The sequence below is a fragment of the Canis lupus genome, chromosome 33 (genome assembly GCF_003254725.2).
Source record: "Canis lupus dingo isolate Sandy chromosome 33, ASM325472v2, whole genome shotgun sequence".
Taxonomy (NCBI): Eukaryota; Metazoa; Chordata; class Mammalia; order Carnivora; family Canidae; genus Canis; species Canis lupus.
The window spans coordinates 5,229,089-5,245,848 of NC_064275.1; the positions used below are offsets into that span (position 1 = coordinate 5,229,089).

Here is a 16,760-nt window from a genome sequence, read left to right on the forward strand (position 1 = left end):
AGATAACTGGAGAAGCAGCTCTGCCAACTAAAAGGCAGCAGATGCATTCCCAGATGCCATTAAAAAAATCATTGAGGAGAAAAGATATCTACCTGACAGGTTTTTAATGCAGATGAAAGTGCTCTATTCTGGAAAGGAAATGCCATAAGGATATCTATTAGTAAGGAAGGGAAGAGAGCACTATGATTTAAGGCAAGAAGAGATGGGCCAAATCTGCTGTTTTGTGGAAACGCAGTTGGGTTTATGATCAGGATTGCCCTTATTGATAAAGCTGCTAACTGCTGACCCTTGAAGGGAAAAGAGAAACACCAGCTTCCAGTCTTTCAGTTGTATAAGAAAGTCTGGACAATGACAAGAGTTTTTCTGAATTTTTTTCATCCTTGCTTCCTGAAGACAGGAAGTACCTTGCCAGTAAGGGATTGCATTTTAAGTTCTTCTGCCATGGATGAGGCCCCCAGCTACACAGAAACCCATGAGTTCTACACCAAAGGCAATGAAGTGTCTGCTTGCCCCCAAACACAATGCTTCTAGTTCAGTCTCTAGATCCGGGGTTCAAAAAGCATTTAAGGCTCATTACACACAGTAATCTATCAAAAGGATCGTCAACATTTTGGAAAAGAACCCCAGTAGAGAAAATATCATGAAAGGCGGGACAATTATACCCCTGAAAATACCATCATTGGGATAGGAAAAAACTATGAAAGCCATCAAGCCCAAAACGATACATTTCTGCTGGAGAAAACTGTGTTCAGATGTTGTGCACAACAAGATTTATGACAGAGCCAGCCTATGAAATCATTAAAAAGATTGTGAATATGGCAAAAAAAAAATATGGCGGAGAAGCGCCTCAAGATACAGATCTTGGAGAAATTTAAGAGCTAGAAGACACCCACCAGAGGAATTAATAGCAGACAACTTGAGGGAAGTGAGTGCTTCCAATCCCGTGCCAGATGATGAGGAAGGAGATGTAGAAGAAACAGTGTGAGAAAACAAACTGGCACTAGCCCATCTGGTGGAAGGGTTCGGGTTATTCAAGACTGCTTTTGACTTTAATGACTTGCACTCTTCTGTAATAAGGGCAATGAAAATAAAACAACTGGTGGAAGAAGGATTGGTATCCATTGGAAACATTTTTAGAGCAGTGAAAAAGCAAAAATGTGAGAAAGAAATTACAAAGTGTTATTGTGAAGTTACACTGAGTGGGCCTGCTTTCTGGCCACCTCCTTCCACTCCTGTCCTCTACCTCTCTGCTTCTACTGCCCCTGGGACAGCAAGACCAGCCCCTCTCTTCCTCCTCCTCCTCAGCCTACTCAACGTGAAGACAAGGATGCATACTTGTCTGATGATCGAGCTCTACTTCATGGGTGGTAAATAATCATCATGGTATAGCATTGAAAACATCATTTTTAACGTGTCTTTGTGTGAAAAGTGTAATAACTGCATAGCAAGAGCTGTGAGAGACATTCTTCTGTCATTATCACTATCTTCGCCTAGGTATTCATCTTGGAGAAGGTCGTGTGCAAGTCCCGTATGGAAGTGGACAACCTATCGTTATGCAGGCATAAGGGGAGTGGTATTTAATATAAAATCAATAACATGTTACTTTTATAACTTTGCTTTCAAAGGATTACATTATTCTATAGTATGTGTCTCTCTTTCATAATTGGAAAGGCTGCTTCTCAGCCTATCAGCACAAGTAAGTGGTTTTTTAAAAAATGTAGCAATGTTTCCAATACCGTATTATGAATATGGCTATTATACGATATGCCATTAAAATTTAGTAACAAAATGGGATGCCTGGGTGGCTCAGTAATTGAGCGTGTTGCCTTTGGCTTAGGTCGTGATCCTGGGGTCCCAGGATTGAGTCCCACATTGGGCTCCCTACAGGGAGCCTGCTTTTCCCTCTGCCTGTGTCTCTGCCTCTCTCTCTGTCTCTCATGAATACATAAAATCTTTAAAAAAATTAATAACAGTTCATTCATTAGTGTACAGGCTAGGCTACCATGAGGCAGTTGTATTAATATCGTATGCTGCCATAAAGCAATCATATTGCTACTTCTTTGTATCAGTGCATGAATTGTATTCTTGCAAATAAACATGAATTTCTTTTTTCACATCTTTTCATTTTCAATGTCTAGTGTTAGTCACACATATACCATCTAGACACACATACAACACACACATCTAGGGTTTTGTACCAGAAGACAATATTGAGGTAGGTACTGACCGACAATTCATTTTGCAAACACAAAATAATTTTGTGTTGTGCTATTTGTCAATAGCAACAAATATAGTTTAGAACTGTAAACATATTTTCTCCTATAATTTTATTATATTTTCTTTTCTCTAGCTTGTTGTTGAGAATATAGTATGTTGTTGTTGTAAGAATATAGTATGTAATACACATGATGTACAAAATATGTGTTAACTAACTGTGTATGTTATTGGTGAGGTTTACAGTCAACAGCAAGCTATTATGGTAGTTATATTTGTGAGGTGTCAAAAGTTATACACAGATTTTCAAATGCCCAGATGGTCAGTGCCCCCAACCCTCATATTGTCCAAGAGTCCATTGTAATGATATAGAAGATTATAAGTTATATATTATTAAGAATAGTTTATGAAAAATTATGTACAGCAGAGCCATTATGTTATTTTAAAATGTTTATATAAAATTATGTACCTATGCAGTATACACATGTAGATATATATAAGTCTTAGATTCATGCATGGGTAAATGATAGGAGAAATATACACCAGAAAGTTAACTGTACTTATCAGTGATTAGTGAGATTACAACAATTTGGTTTCTTTGTGCTTTTCTACATTCTCATTTTTTTCTCCAATTAACCTGCTTTTGTTTGCAGAAGAAACAAGCTATAAAAATAATAGTTAGAAAGGAGTACATAAAAAATGATTTGTTGACTAGTCTATAATGCCCAGTAGACTGACTTCATTCTATAGGGAATCTTTTGGTGGCATGGAGGGAATTTCAATATTCTCTTTGCAAACAGTTTGAAGATGGGAAGAAATAAATATCTTCCCTTCAAAAATGCATTTTTCAAAGAAAACTAACACGAGATGAATGGTTGCCTTTGACATTTTTGTTCTTGTATCTTAAGAGTTCTCCATGAGAATTTTTCTTATGACAAATCTGCATCTTCTTACAAGAATTGGGTGAGAATAGAGTGCTTTATTTTATTGTTATTATTCTTTCCACCAAAAAAGAGAATATATAATTTTAGTAATGAGAATTTCTCATGGGTTGTCAAAATATTGGAAAATTTTTTTGAGATGATTTATCTATAAAATGGAATGGAAAGGAAGGCTAACTGAACAGCTAAATAAAAATTATGTTCAACTTCTTGAACCCATTGTGGATACAAGGCTATATATTTGTAGAATGAAGATTTGAACTCCTGCTATTATACCATCTATGCTTCACTATCGTGCTATGCAATCCACTGAAGAGCAAAGATGACTTATAGTCTCATAGACTGTGGGCAGAAATGCACCTCATAAAATCTAGTGCTTTACAGATGAGAACCTTAAAACGAAGGTCATAATGTGGCTTAGACACATCACGTAGTAATTTTAAGGCAGAATTGAGACCCAAGCTTTTGAAATTTTGTTACATTTCTGTTAACATTTTCTTTGAAGGACAATCAATTATAGAATCAATCTATTTAATAATTTGAGTCTTGGAAAGTAAAATTCATCTTGGCTTTCATTTTATTGTGGAAACCTCACAGAATCAGGAAGATTTTCCAACAGTTAACAATTAAAGAGTTATGGGACTTTCAAAGAGAGTCTGTGCTCTCTCCTTCCATGTGACTCTTGTTTATTTAGTACTTTTCTGGAAATATGTAGAAAAGACTTCACCACATCTGCCAAGAGCCACACCTCACTGTCAGGTTCTCGGGATAAGAAGGATAATCTGGTACTTGCGGTGACTTGACAGCGGCATGCTCACTTGATGATTACTGTCACTGTGACCTGCCTCTGCTGGTGTTTCTTTATGTCTAAAATCAATCCCAAATTTTCCCTTTTTCCATTGGAGGTGAAAAAAGAACTATGTTCTTCAAAATAGCCTCTCTTTTAAAGGGGAAAAACCCCAGGTGCCTTTTTATAGAAAGTATCCAAATTCTTCCATATATTTTTACTGTTCAAAGATTATTTTCATCAGAACTGAATTTGTCACCAATATTGTTATCCTTTCTTTTGAATTACCAAGTTAGAGCTTTGAGATATTTCAGGCCAGCACAGACTTGGGGAGGGAATCTTCAGCTACATCTATATGGGATTGATGTAGAAGTAAAAATAGGTGTTGGAATGACACCCACTTGGGTGATCTTGTTGTAAAAGCCTGGGAGCTGTGAATCCAAGACTGGTAAATATTCCCTTGGTTATATATTAATCAGCTGCTTATAAATGGGTAGATTCTGCTTTAGATTCTAAGAGAGGGATTTGAATACATAAAACACATTTTATGTTCAGACTTGTGCATAATTTGTCATTGATGAAATGCACTGTGATGATGAGACTGGGGTTTTTTCTTTTGGGTCTCCACAGGACCTGGCCTTCTCACTTGCTTCCCAGGCTTGTAAAAACTCATGGATACATTTTTAGTTTGGGGCTTTTACCCGGCTCAACTGTCTTTATGTTATTCATTGCCTATTACTGTGGTTCATCTTTTCTCATTCGATTTGCCTTTTAAACAGAATTTATAATTTTTACTATTTAAATTGAACACACCTTTCCAAACACTGGTTATTTTTTCAACTGTGGTGCCATTTGTAATGTTTCATTCCACCCTGACTTTGCTAGTCCCACTTGCAATCTTGAAAAGAGCAGGAAAAGAAAAATCCTTACAATCATTTTAAAATTTGTGCCTGTGAAATATTAAAGACATTCTTGGTTAACTGGATGATAACTGTCTACATTGGCATGTTTAATGGGAGCTCTCGTATCTATTCCAAATGTGCAAAAAAGCTGGTTACTGTTTTTGTTTCTTCTCCAGTCTTGAAACAGTGGTTATTTTAGTGTCTCAAGTGTACCACAGAATTAGAAGATCTATGTGTGATGGAGCTAAGAATGATAGTGCTGTAAGGCAGGAGCCACTAGATAAATACTTGTTAACTGAATGAATGATTGTGTTCACATACGTTAATTTATTGGGAAAATTAAAGATTCTGTTAGAAATTCGGAGTGGCTTTGAAGAATGTATAATCAGAAGCACCTGTTAGGAATTTGAGATATTGATGCATAAATCAAATAACATAACAGTAATGAACAGAAAATAGCGAAAATAGGATTTTAACTTACTGTCTCAATATTCTACACATTAATGTCTTAGGGAGAATGATATATATCATCAATACCAAAGACATAGTCCAGTTTTTTGCTCAACTGAAAAGATATGAAAGAGTTCATGAGAAAAGGTGAAAATATATTTGAACCTGAACCAGTGTCTCTGTCACTCTTAAAGTAATAATATATATTTAAAAATTCCTTTTAACCAAGATGTACTTCTTGAAATTATCTATAATAAATTTAATATTACAAGTGTGTTTTAAAAAAGAGAAGCTCTAAACTTCAGTATTTCTTGAGTAAGGGCCATCTGAAATAGAGGAATATGCCACATAATACCAGTTTTCATGATCCTTGGTTGATTTTTTTCCTTTACCTATCCTCTCACAGCAGTGATCAGCCCGAGTGCATGTGATGGAGGCAAACAAGACGCAGGTGACTGAGTTTGTTCTCATAGGACTTACAGATCGTCCAGGACTGCAGGTCCCCCTGTTCCTGGTGTTCTTGGTCATCTACCTCACCACCATGGTGGGCAACCTGGCACTGATTTTTCTCATCTGGAAGGACCCCCATCTTCACACACCCATGTACTTATTCCTTGGCAGTTTGGCCCTCGCAGATGCTTGTTCCTCATCTTCTGTGACTCCCAAGATGCTAATGAACTTTTTATCTAAGAATCATATGATATCCCACTTTGAGTGCATCACCCAATTTTATATTTTTGCTTCCAGTGCCACCACAGAGTGTTTCCTCCTGGTAGTGATGGCCTACGACCGTTACGTAGCCATATGCAACCCTTTGCATTATCCAGTGGTGATGTCCAACAGGCTCTGTGCTTGGTTGATAAGTTTGTCTTATGTAATTGGTTTTCTGCATCCCACAATTCATGTAGGATTATTATTTAGATTAACTTTCTGCAGGTCCAATATAATACATCACTTCTACTGTGAAATCTTGCCACTATATACAATTTCTTGCACTGACCCATCTAATAATGCATTGGTGCTTTTTATTTTTGCTGCTTTTATACAGGCTTTTACTTTTATGACCATCATAGTGTCATATACCCGGGTCCTCTTTGCCATCCTGAAAAAGAAGTCTGAAAAGGGCAGGAGCAAAGCCTTCTCCACGTGCAGCGCCCACCTGCTCTCTGTCTCCTTGTTCTATGGCACCCTATTCTTCATGTATGTGCGTCCTGGGTCTGGCCCAGATCAATATCAGGATAAAATGTATTCACTGTTCTATACGATCATCATCCCCCTGCTAAACCCCTTTATTTATAGCCTAAGAAACAAGGAAGTTTTAGGTGCACTGAGAAAAATTACAAAGAAATAAATATTTCTCCAAAAGCTTTTGTTATTCTTTAGAGTTTACCCTGTTTAAATAAAGCATAATGTGTCCCTGGGTCTTGCACATAGTAGGGCTTTAATATGTACTTGTTAAACGAATGAATAAAGAATTTAGAGTAGATAGACTTGTCTTCATCTTAAGGTCTGGTGATCATCAAAATAATGAGCATGGTAAGGATGGATTTCACTTACATTGTGCTATTGTGGTTTTTATTCCATCCTCAAGGATAAAAGTGAAACAAAAATCTCCAACTTGTAACTTGAATAACCTTTTATGATTCCAGATACACATATTTTAAAACTTTTTGAACTTGTATTCTCTTTTTTTATGAGAGAGAGAGAGAGAGAGAGAGAGAGAGAGAGAGAGAGAGAATATGAGTGGGGGACGGTCTGAGGGATAGGGAGAGAGAGATTTTCAAGTAGACTCCCTGCTGAGCATGGAGCCCAGCTCAGGGCTGGATCCCATGACCCTGAGATTATGACCTAAGGCCAGATCAAGAGTCAGATGCTCAAACAACTGAGTCATTCACACACCCCTGAACTTATATTCTTTTATGGGAAGAATTAGCCTGTGTAAATCCTCTGCTTAAAAACTACTCATGCCCTCCTAGTTTTTGAGCAAGTAAATTTCAAAATTTTGTAGATACAAATATCTTTGATAGATGTTTATAATGATTCAAATGCTATATACACCAAAGTAATACTGTTAGACTAAATATGACAACATAGAGTCCTCATGAGGCATTCAATATGAATATATCTTAAGTTTACAAGTAATTTTGGAAATTAATTTATTATTTACATTGTGTTCATTGAAATATACAAATATTTAGCAATTAAATACTTAAATTAATTACTTTTCCTGCAATATAATGAACATTTCTGAGTTCTTTAAAAATTTCTACTTTTTAATTTATTGAGTAATTTCACTAGCACCTGTTTACAGCAAAAATACACCAGTTGAATACACTCCTCACCCCCACCCCGGAATTGACAATGAGCTGAAATAGTAGGTGTGCTCCATCACCTCATAATTATGTAACTTAAATAGATTTTTTTTGTCCTTACAAAAGTTATCCATATTTTCCATCTGGCTTCCTGACTTTATTACCTATGGATTTGTGAATATTTTAGTGAAAAATAAGAAAAGATATCCCCACATACATGACACATCCCTCTAACCCCTGGCCTAGTATTTTGATTTCAAGATAGAAGTAATTTGTTGCCAAAGCCAGAGGAGGGGCTGACTGGCTTCAGTGCTGTGTGTTTGGGGCTCAGTTTCCGGGTGTAATTCACTAGTAGATTGTTACATTCTCTATGTTTTTGTCAGCATGGGTTGATGTATAGCAGGACTGCCATCTTCCCAGACCCCCTAGAGAAACAGCTACAGGAAGTTCCGTAATCCATGAGGATATTTTTTTTTTGCAAATATTAAACCATGAAATTTAAACATCCAATTTTAATATGTTTGTTTTCATGGTATTTAAAGTTGGACAAAGCTAGTACTTGATTTTTAAGAGATTCTTTAAGAGGAGACTTTCTAAATTTATTTATTTCCTTCTTTTCATCAGAGATATACCAGGTTTGGTACTCATCTCTTTTTGAGTTTTTTTTCCTATTATTAGAGGGTCCTACACTTGCTATTCTGTTTCAAGGAGGACATGTGATAAAAGGGGACAAATTCACTTCTTCTGGCCCTGGGAGATTATGAGGGAGACAGAGGATGCCAACAGCAGGGGAAGAATCAGACATGTAGGTTTTAATTTCCCCTTCCAGAGAGGACTGGGGTTTGTGAGGAGGGAGGCAAATTGCTAGTATGAGGTAGTGTGTGCTATATCTATATATCTATATCTATTTATATATTTTTAAATTGAAGTTCGATTTGCCAACATATAGTATAACACAGAGTGCTCATCCCATCAAGTGCCCTCCTCAGTGCTCAGCACCCAGTTACCCAATCCTCCTGCCCACCTCCCTTTCCACTACCCTTTGTTCATTTCCCAGAGATAGTGGTTGCTCATGGTTTGTCTCCCTCTCTAATTTTTCCCACTCAATTTTCCTCCTTTACCTTATAATGCCTTTCACTATTTCTTATATCCCGTATGAGTGAAGTTATATAATGATTGTCCTTCTCTGATTGGCTAGTATCTTGTTGAGAATTTTTGCATCCATGTTCATCAGGGATATTGGTCTATAATTCTCCTTTTTGGTGGAGTCTTTGTCTGGTTTTGGAATCAAGATGATGCTGGCCTCATAACATGAGTTTGGAAGTACTCCATCTCTTTCTATCTTTCTGAACAGCTTTAGTAGAATACGTATTATTTCTTCTTTAAACGTTTGATAGAATTCCTCTGGGAAGCCATCTGGCCCTGGACTGTTGTGTCTTGGGAGGTTTTTGATGACTGCTTCAATTTTGTCCCTGGTTATCAGCCTGTTCAGGTTTTCTATTCTTCCTATTCCAGTTTTGGTAATTTATGGTTTCCCGAAATGCATCTGTTTCTTCTAGATTACCTAATTTGATAGCATATAGCTGCTCATAATACATTTTAAAAATCATTTGTATTTCCTTGGTATTGGTTGTTATCTCTCCTCTTTTATTCATGATTTTATTAATTTGAGTCTTTTCTTTTTTTCTTTTTAATAAGCCTGGCTAATGGTTTATCTATCCTGTTAATTATTTCAAAGAACCAACTCCTGGTTTTGTTGATCTGTTCTACAGTTCTTCTGGTCTCTATTTCATGGAGTTCTGCTTAAATCTTTATTATCTCTCTTCTTCTGCTTGGTGTAGGTTTTACTTGCTTTTTTTTCCCCCAATTTTTGAGGGAGGCTTTTATTGTGATGTATTTCCCTCTTAGAACTCCTTTTGCTGTATCCCAAAGATTTTGAATGGTTGTATCTTCATTCTCATTAGTTTCCATGAATGTTTTTAATTCTTTTCTAATTTCCTGGTTGACCCATGCATCTTTTAGTAGGATGTTCTTTAACCTCCATGTGTTTGAGTCTTCCAAGTTTCTTCTTGTGTTTGAGTACTGGTTTCAAAGCATTGTGGTCTGAAAATATGCAGGGGACAATTCTGATCTTTTGGTATCAGTTGAGACCTGATTTGTGACCCAGTATGTGGTCTCTTCTGTAGAAAGTTCTGTGTGCACTTGAGAAGAATGTATTCGATTGCGTTTGGATGTAAAGATCTGTAAATATCTGTGAAATCCATCTGGTCCAGTGTATCATTTAAAGCTCTTGTTTCTTTGGAGGTGTTGTGCTTAGAAAATCTGTCATTTGCAGAAAGCGCCGTGTTGAAGTCTCCCAGTATTAGTGTATTATTATCTAATCTCTTATCTATCTATTATCTGTCTTTGCTTTGGTTATTAACTGATTAATATACTTGGCAGCTCTCACATTAGGGGCATAAATCTTCATGATTGTTAGGTCTTCTTATTGGATAGACCCTTTAAGTATGATATAGTGTTCCTCTTCATCTCTTACTACGTACAGTCTTTGGGATAGGCTTTAATTTATCTGATATGAGGATTGTTACTCCAGCTTTCTTTTGAGGACCATTTGAATGGTAAATGGTTCTCCAACCTTTCATTTTCAGGCTGTAGGTGTCCTTAGGTCTAAAATGAGTCTCTTGTAGACAGCAAATAGTTGGGTCTTGCTTTTTTTTTTAAGATTTTATTCATTTATTTATGAGAGACACACACAGAGAGAGGTAGAGACACAGGCAGAGGGAGAAACAGGCTCCACTGCAGGGACTCCAATGCGGGACTCGATCTTGGGATTCCAGGATCATGCCCTGAGCCTCAGGCAGATGCTCAACCGCTGAGCCACCCAGGCATCTCTTGCTTTTTATCCAGTCAAAAACCCTGAATCTTTTGATGGGATCATTTAGCCCGTTCACATTCAGAGTAACTATTGAAAGATATGAATTTAGTGTCATTGTATTGACTATTCAGTCCCTGTTTCTGTTGTTTATTTCTTTTTTTTAATTTTTATTTATTTATGATAGTCACAGAGAGAGAGAGAGAGAGGCAGAGACACAGGCAGAGGGAGAAGCAGGTTCCATGAACCGGGAGCCCAATGTGGGATTCGATCCCAGGTCTCCAGGATCGCGCCCTGGGTCAAAGGCAGGCGCCAAACCGCTGTGCCACCCAGGGATCCCTCTGTTGTTTATTTCTTTGGACTTCCTCTTTCTTTTACAGGATCCCCCTTAATATTTCTTGCAGAGCTGGTTTGGTGGTCATATATTCTTTCAGTTTCTTCCTATTCTGGAAGCTCTTTATCTCTCCTTCTATTCTGAATGAGAGCCTTGCTGGATAAAGTATTCTTGGCTGCATGTACTTCTCATTTAGGACCCTGAATATATCCTGCCAGTACTTTCTGGCCTTCCAGGTCTACGGGGAGGTCTGCTGTTAATCTAATATTTCTCCCCATATAAGTGAGGAATCTCTTGTCTCTCGCTGCTTTAAGGATTTTCTCTTTATCTTTGAAATTTGCAAGTTTCACTATTAAATGTCAAAGTGTTGAATGGTTTTTATTGATTTTTTTTGGTGGGGGGAACCTCTCTATCTCTTGGATCTGAATGCCTGTTTCCCTCACCAAACTAGGAAAGTTCTCATCACAAACCACGATTTGTTCAAATGTACTTTCTGGCCCTCTCTCCCTCTCAATCTCTTCTGGAATCCCAATTATACGTAGATTCTTCTTTCTAATGCTATCATTTATTTCCCTTAGCCTTTCCTCATGGTATCTTAATTGTTTATCTCTTTTTTCCTCAGCTTCCTTCCTTCCCATCAAGTTGTCTTCTATATCACTCACTCTTTCCTCCACCTCATTAACCCTAGCAGTTAGGACATCCAGTTTGGATTGTATCTCATTTAATTTATTTTCAATTTCGGTGTGATTAGATCTAAATTCTGCAGTAACAAAAGCTCTAGAGTCCTTTATGTTTTTTTCCAAAGCCACCAGTAGCTTTATAATTGTGCTTCTGAATTGGCTTTCTGACATTTGAAATTCCATATTCTGTAACTGTGGCAGTGAGTACTGTTTCTGATTCTTCTGTGGTGAATTCTTCCTTTTAGTCATTTTGTTCAGTGCAGAGTGGGTTTATGAGTGGGCTGAGTAAAAAATATCAACCACAACCTAAGTAAATTCCACCCTTGGTGATTCTGATGAAGTCAGAGACCAGAAAAAGAAAAAGAAGATCAAAACAAAATAAAACAAAGGACCACTAGAGTGAAAAACAAATTTTAAAATAAAGTAGTAAAAATAGAAGGCTAAAAACCCCAAGGAAGAAGGAAAAAAGAAAAAGAAAAAAAGTAAAGAGGAAAGAGAAAAAAGAAAAAAAAAAAGGAGGGGAACTGGGGGATGGTGGTGAAGAAGTAGTAGTAGAGAGAGAATGTAATCTATCTGAGGAGTCCAAGAGGATGATCCTCTTGGTTGAGTGTATTTTGTTCTGTATGTTAGAAGATGCTCAGTCCCAAATTTATATAAACCAGCAATACTTGTAGAGGGCCCCAGCATTGACCAAAACATAAACAAGGTAAAAGAGGGGGGCAGAATGAGAATGAAGAGAGAATATAGTCTCACAGAATGAACCAGCACAGTATACCACTGGTTCTGGGTGCATGCTGGTCACGTTTTAGAAGGTATTAACTTCCGCCGTTGTAGAACAAAACGAGGCAGAGAAAACAAAAAACACACACAAAAAAGCTATATCTCTTATATCTTCCAAAATAAAATTGAATATGTTGAAGGGAATCTAGAAGTGAAAAATATATCTAAGACGTAATTGTAGAAATATGAAAGTCAAAAAGGAAGAAACTTAAAAATGAAGTGCTGGTAAAATATTGTAGTTAAGATGGGAAAAGAGATAAAATATTGGAAATTTTTAGTCTGATATAAAAACGTGTTGTAATGGAAAAAACGAAAAAAATTTAGAAAAGGGGGGGAGACCCTCTAGTTCTATATACTATATTCCCTCGACTTTCCCTTGGTCCTGTAGCTTTCCAGTGCTTCTGGGTCAAGGACTCGCTCTTCCCCTGACCTTCCAGCTGGTCTCTGGGGGAGGGGATGCCGTGCTGACTCTCAGGTGTGTGCACCTAGGGGAGCTGCCCCGCCCCCACCGGTGCCGGGCACAGTGGGAGCTGTTGACCCCGTGAGACCCCTGTTCCCACGCGCCTGGCCCCTCAGATGCTGCCTGAGCCACTGGCGTCTCCCGAGGCCCGGGCCGCGGTGCTCCAACCCTCCCCCGAGGTCTGCGGTTGGCCGTGCGGGGGCCGCTCCTCTTGTAGTGACGCCGGGGCCTGGAGGCTTCCCTGCGATCCCGGCTCTGCCGACTTCCCCGCGGAGCCCTCTTCCCTCCGGGAAGCTCCGGCAGACTGTGAAGGTCCCGGCGGGTGGGGGCTGCGCTTCCAGCCTGGGGCTCTCGCTGCTCCCTTTACCCTGAGCCTGGCGAGCCTCCCCCACTTTAGTCTTTTACTTTTTCTTTCTTGTTCTTTTCTTTTCTTTTCTTCAGGCTTTCTTCTCTTCTTTATGTATTGCTTGTTCTGTCTCTTTATTTTTCTGTTCTGTTCTTCTCTTTCTTCTCCTTCTTCTTCCTGCCTTATTTCTTCTGTCTTCTATTCTTCTTTTCTTCTTCTTGCTTTATTTCTTTCTTTCTTTCTTTCTTTTTTTTTTCTTCCTTCCTTCCTTCCTTCCTTCCTTCCTTCCTTCCTTCCTTCCTTCCTTCCTTCCGTTCTTCCTTCCTTTCTTTCTTCTCTTCCTTCCTTTCTTCTCTTCCTTCCTTCCTTCTTTCTTTCCTTTCTTTCATTTCTTTTATTTCTTTATTTCTGCCTTCCTACCTTGTTAGAAATGAAAACTTTTCTCTCTGTAACGTCCAACTATTCCCTGTTTACATCTCAGGTCCAATTCCTAGGTGTTCAGGATGGTTTGAGAGTCATGTGGGTAAGTGGATGGGGGGGTGGGGTTAGGGCTCCGCTGCTCTTCCATCTTGCCCTACCTCCCATAGTGCGTTTTCTGCCTCTGTTTTAACAAATAACCATGAACAGTGGCTTAACACAATACATATTTATGTACACACTACTTCTGTAGTGCAAAAGTCCGACATAAATCTCATTGGATCAAAATCAAGGTGTTATCCGGGTGAATTCTTTTCTGGAAGCTTTGGGTGAGACTTTGTTTCTTCCCTTTTCCTGTTTCTAGAAGCTGCCTTTATCATTGGGCTCATGGGCCCTTCTTGGACCTTTAAAGCCATCAGGGTTGCATCTCTTGTGCTTGTCCTTTATAGTCAGTTTCCCTAGCCCCTGACTCTTGTGCCTCCTCTTCCACTTTAAGGACCGTTGTGATTGCCTCAGATCTTTCCAGGTAATCCAGAATAATCTCCCTATTTTAAGCTCAGCTGATGAACAACTGTAATTCTATCTACGTTATTAATTCCCCTTTTCCATGCAACCTACCATATTCACAGGTTTATTATATTTGTTGGCAATTATTTTACCTATCATAGGTGGCCTTAGAAGAGATGAATTTTTTGCCTAAATTCCCATTTAGGACACTGGAAATAAAAGTTTATTTCTCACTCTTCTCCTTCCACATCTGGCTACATCAAAATGAACTTGGCCCTGCAGAGTGTTCAGGCAGGAGAGCCTTCATGTTTAGCTTTGGAGTCTGCTCCCCATCACTGCATTGCATGGCCAGCACCTGGAAGTTCCTGCAGTGTCTGAGAGTGGCCAGGAGACTCACTCCTGAAAAGACTGGAGAGGATGGGCTGGGGCATGTAGACAGATGGCATAATAGAGACCTGAAGGGGTTACCACACCAAAGAGAGCTGAGAGAGGCAGAAAGCCTTTCAGGATGGCCAAGCCCTGTTCCATTCAAGAGAGACCAGATCATAAGTTCCAACAGGCCTCAACTTTGGCTGCAAAAGCTGAAAAAATGAACAATCCTTAAGAGTGTGAGGATATTAGTAGGACAGAAGGTCTTAGGGACCTTCTTTCTGCTTCCAACAGCTCACACGCTACCTCCTCACTCCCATATTTTCATATAACATGTCAGAAACAAAGATGAAAAATATTTAAATTAATTTCTTTTCTGACATGTAGGGTTTAGTGGATAGTGCCATACCTATTCCATGGATTGCTGAACAAATCATTGACTAGGATTATAGACCCAGGTCACCTCCAGACTAAGTACATGACTTCCTGACAGAAAATGGAAGGTAGCAAGACATGGGACAAGCAATTAAATTCCATTCTTGGACTCTGAATGTTTTAGAGTCACTTTTTCATGAGAATAGCCCAATTCCAACAGTGATACCTCAGTTCATATTTGTGAAGCCTGGGGCATATTTGTGAAGACCAGATGTGAGAGAACATGGCCAGAGTCTCTAGCCAAAGGGAACCTGAAGCTTGTCAGGCAGAAGCCCATGACAGTGTGGGAAATCCTGTGAAGTTAGCAAGTGAAGTCATACTGATCTTCCAACAATCAGCTCATCCAGCACCTGTTTTCACTCAAAGCAGACAGATGAGGCATAGATGCGTGTGGGAATGAGCATGTAGGAGAGGAGAACGTACAGAGAAATTGGGGTTGGGATAAAATTCTATACTTTCTGACATCTTATCAAAGACAACTGCCAAACCTCCAGATATTTCTGACCCACTCTATATTTACGCCTACACAATGATAGGCTTGCTGGCCACATAGCTGAGATTTCCTGGAATAGAGACAGGCTAAATACTGGGGATGGGGGCAGCTTCCAAACAAGAGAAAAGACTTTCATCCAATATCCAGTTTTTCTTAGCCAAACTTTGACAATCTGGACATAGTCAGAAAATCAGATTAAGGATAGAGGTCTTCTTATAAGTGGTTAGGTCCCTCAAAAAGAGTAAGTCTTTTGACTGGACTAAAATTTACTAAGAAGAGAATGTAATGGATTAAAAGGATGTAAGGAATATTTATTTGGGTGACACTTTTGTAGAATAGCAGGCGTGTTTGTTTATATTGACAATATTATGTTGATAAAGACTCTGGATACCTTTGCAAAGTTCATGTTCTCCACAGGATGACAGACAAATTCTACAAAAATTGTATATTGGCATGCGTAATTGTAACATGTGGCAAAATACTAAACAAAATTCTTGGTTTCCAGACAAAGAACAGCTACAGCTGGAGACTATAGAGTATCAACTGAGATTCTGGCTTTTTCTTGGAATACGGGCTAGATGGGAATTGGGTTTGCTTCCCTTGGGAAGATGCTGAAAACACTGTCTACATGGGAAGGAGGGTAAAACAGGTAAATAAGAATCAGACACTGTAGTAAAATCAGTAGAAGAAATGAACTAAATCTGTTTCCTTTTCATTCTGCATACACAGCCTCCCTTTTCAATTGACTATAGTGATATGATTGAGTTTAGCATTGAAAGTGATGTATATCATTTACATTTCTGGCTCATAAGCACCTCACATTTGGAATCCCCTGTGAACTTTCTCCTTCTCGCTTGATCCAAAAGAAAACATAAACCTGGAAGGAAGTCATGTGTGGAAAATGCTTGAGTGACAAGTTGGAAAGAGCTTGGACTCTGAATCATCAAAAGGAATAAATATTTGTTCAGTTAAGCACATGTGCCTATATTTATAGAGAACTAAACTTCTGTTGTGTTGATCCACTGAAATACTGGCTGTTATTTGTAAGTTCAGTTGGGGTTACTGTAAATAATATATACATGTAATGCAATAAACCTCTTCAATTATATACTTATTACTGGGTAATTATTTACTGGGTCTTTTTTCTCAGTGTTGGGACATAGATGTTTAGGCTTACCAATTTTGGTTATTACTCTATGTGGAATGAGAAGTTATTTATACACGTCAAGTGGGAAGAGTGTGTGTGTATGGGATGATGGTGAAATGGTGTACATTTTATAAAAAAATCAACCTGATGTTAGTGTGGAAAATGGACTGGATGACTGTGTTAGCAGATGCAGATAGGGTAGTTAGGAAGTTATTTAATAAGTCCAGGTATTATGATGAAGGCATTATGGGTTTTAGGATTAACTGCACAAATAGAAAGAGATAGTTGGATTTAGGGCATCTTCAGTACATTAA

The 16,760-nt window shown here is 38.4% G+C and overlaps 1 protein-coding gene and 1 long non-coding RNA gene across 2 annotated transcripts; both read left to right on the plus strand.

The window, feature by feature from the left end:
* The first annotated feature begins 5,721 nt into the window (after window positions 1–5,721).
* Window positions 5,722–6,645, plus strand: LOC112641388 (olfactory receptor 5AC1-like). Its single transcript, XM_025418396.1, has one exon. It carries the CDS (start codon window positions 5,725–5,727, stop codon window positions 6,643–6,645), a length of 921 nt encoding a protein of 306 aa, XP_025274181.1. The 5' UTR covers window positions 5,722–5,724.
* Window positions 6,646–12,894: 6,249 nt separating this feature from the next.
* On the plus strand, window positions 12,895–16,370 carry LOC112641385 (uncharacterized). The gene is made up of 4 exons (XR_003124601.3): window positions 12,895–13,044; window positions 13,560–13,601; window positions 15,805–15,948; window positions 16,112–16,370. It is a non-coding gene; the product is annotated as an uncharacterized LOC112641385 (long non-coding RNA).
* Window positions 16,371–16,760: the final 390 nt, after the last annotated feature.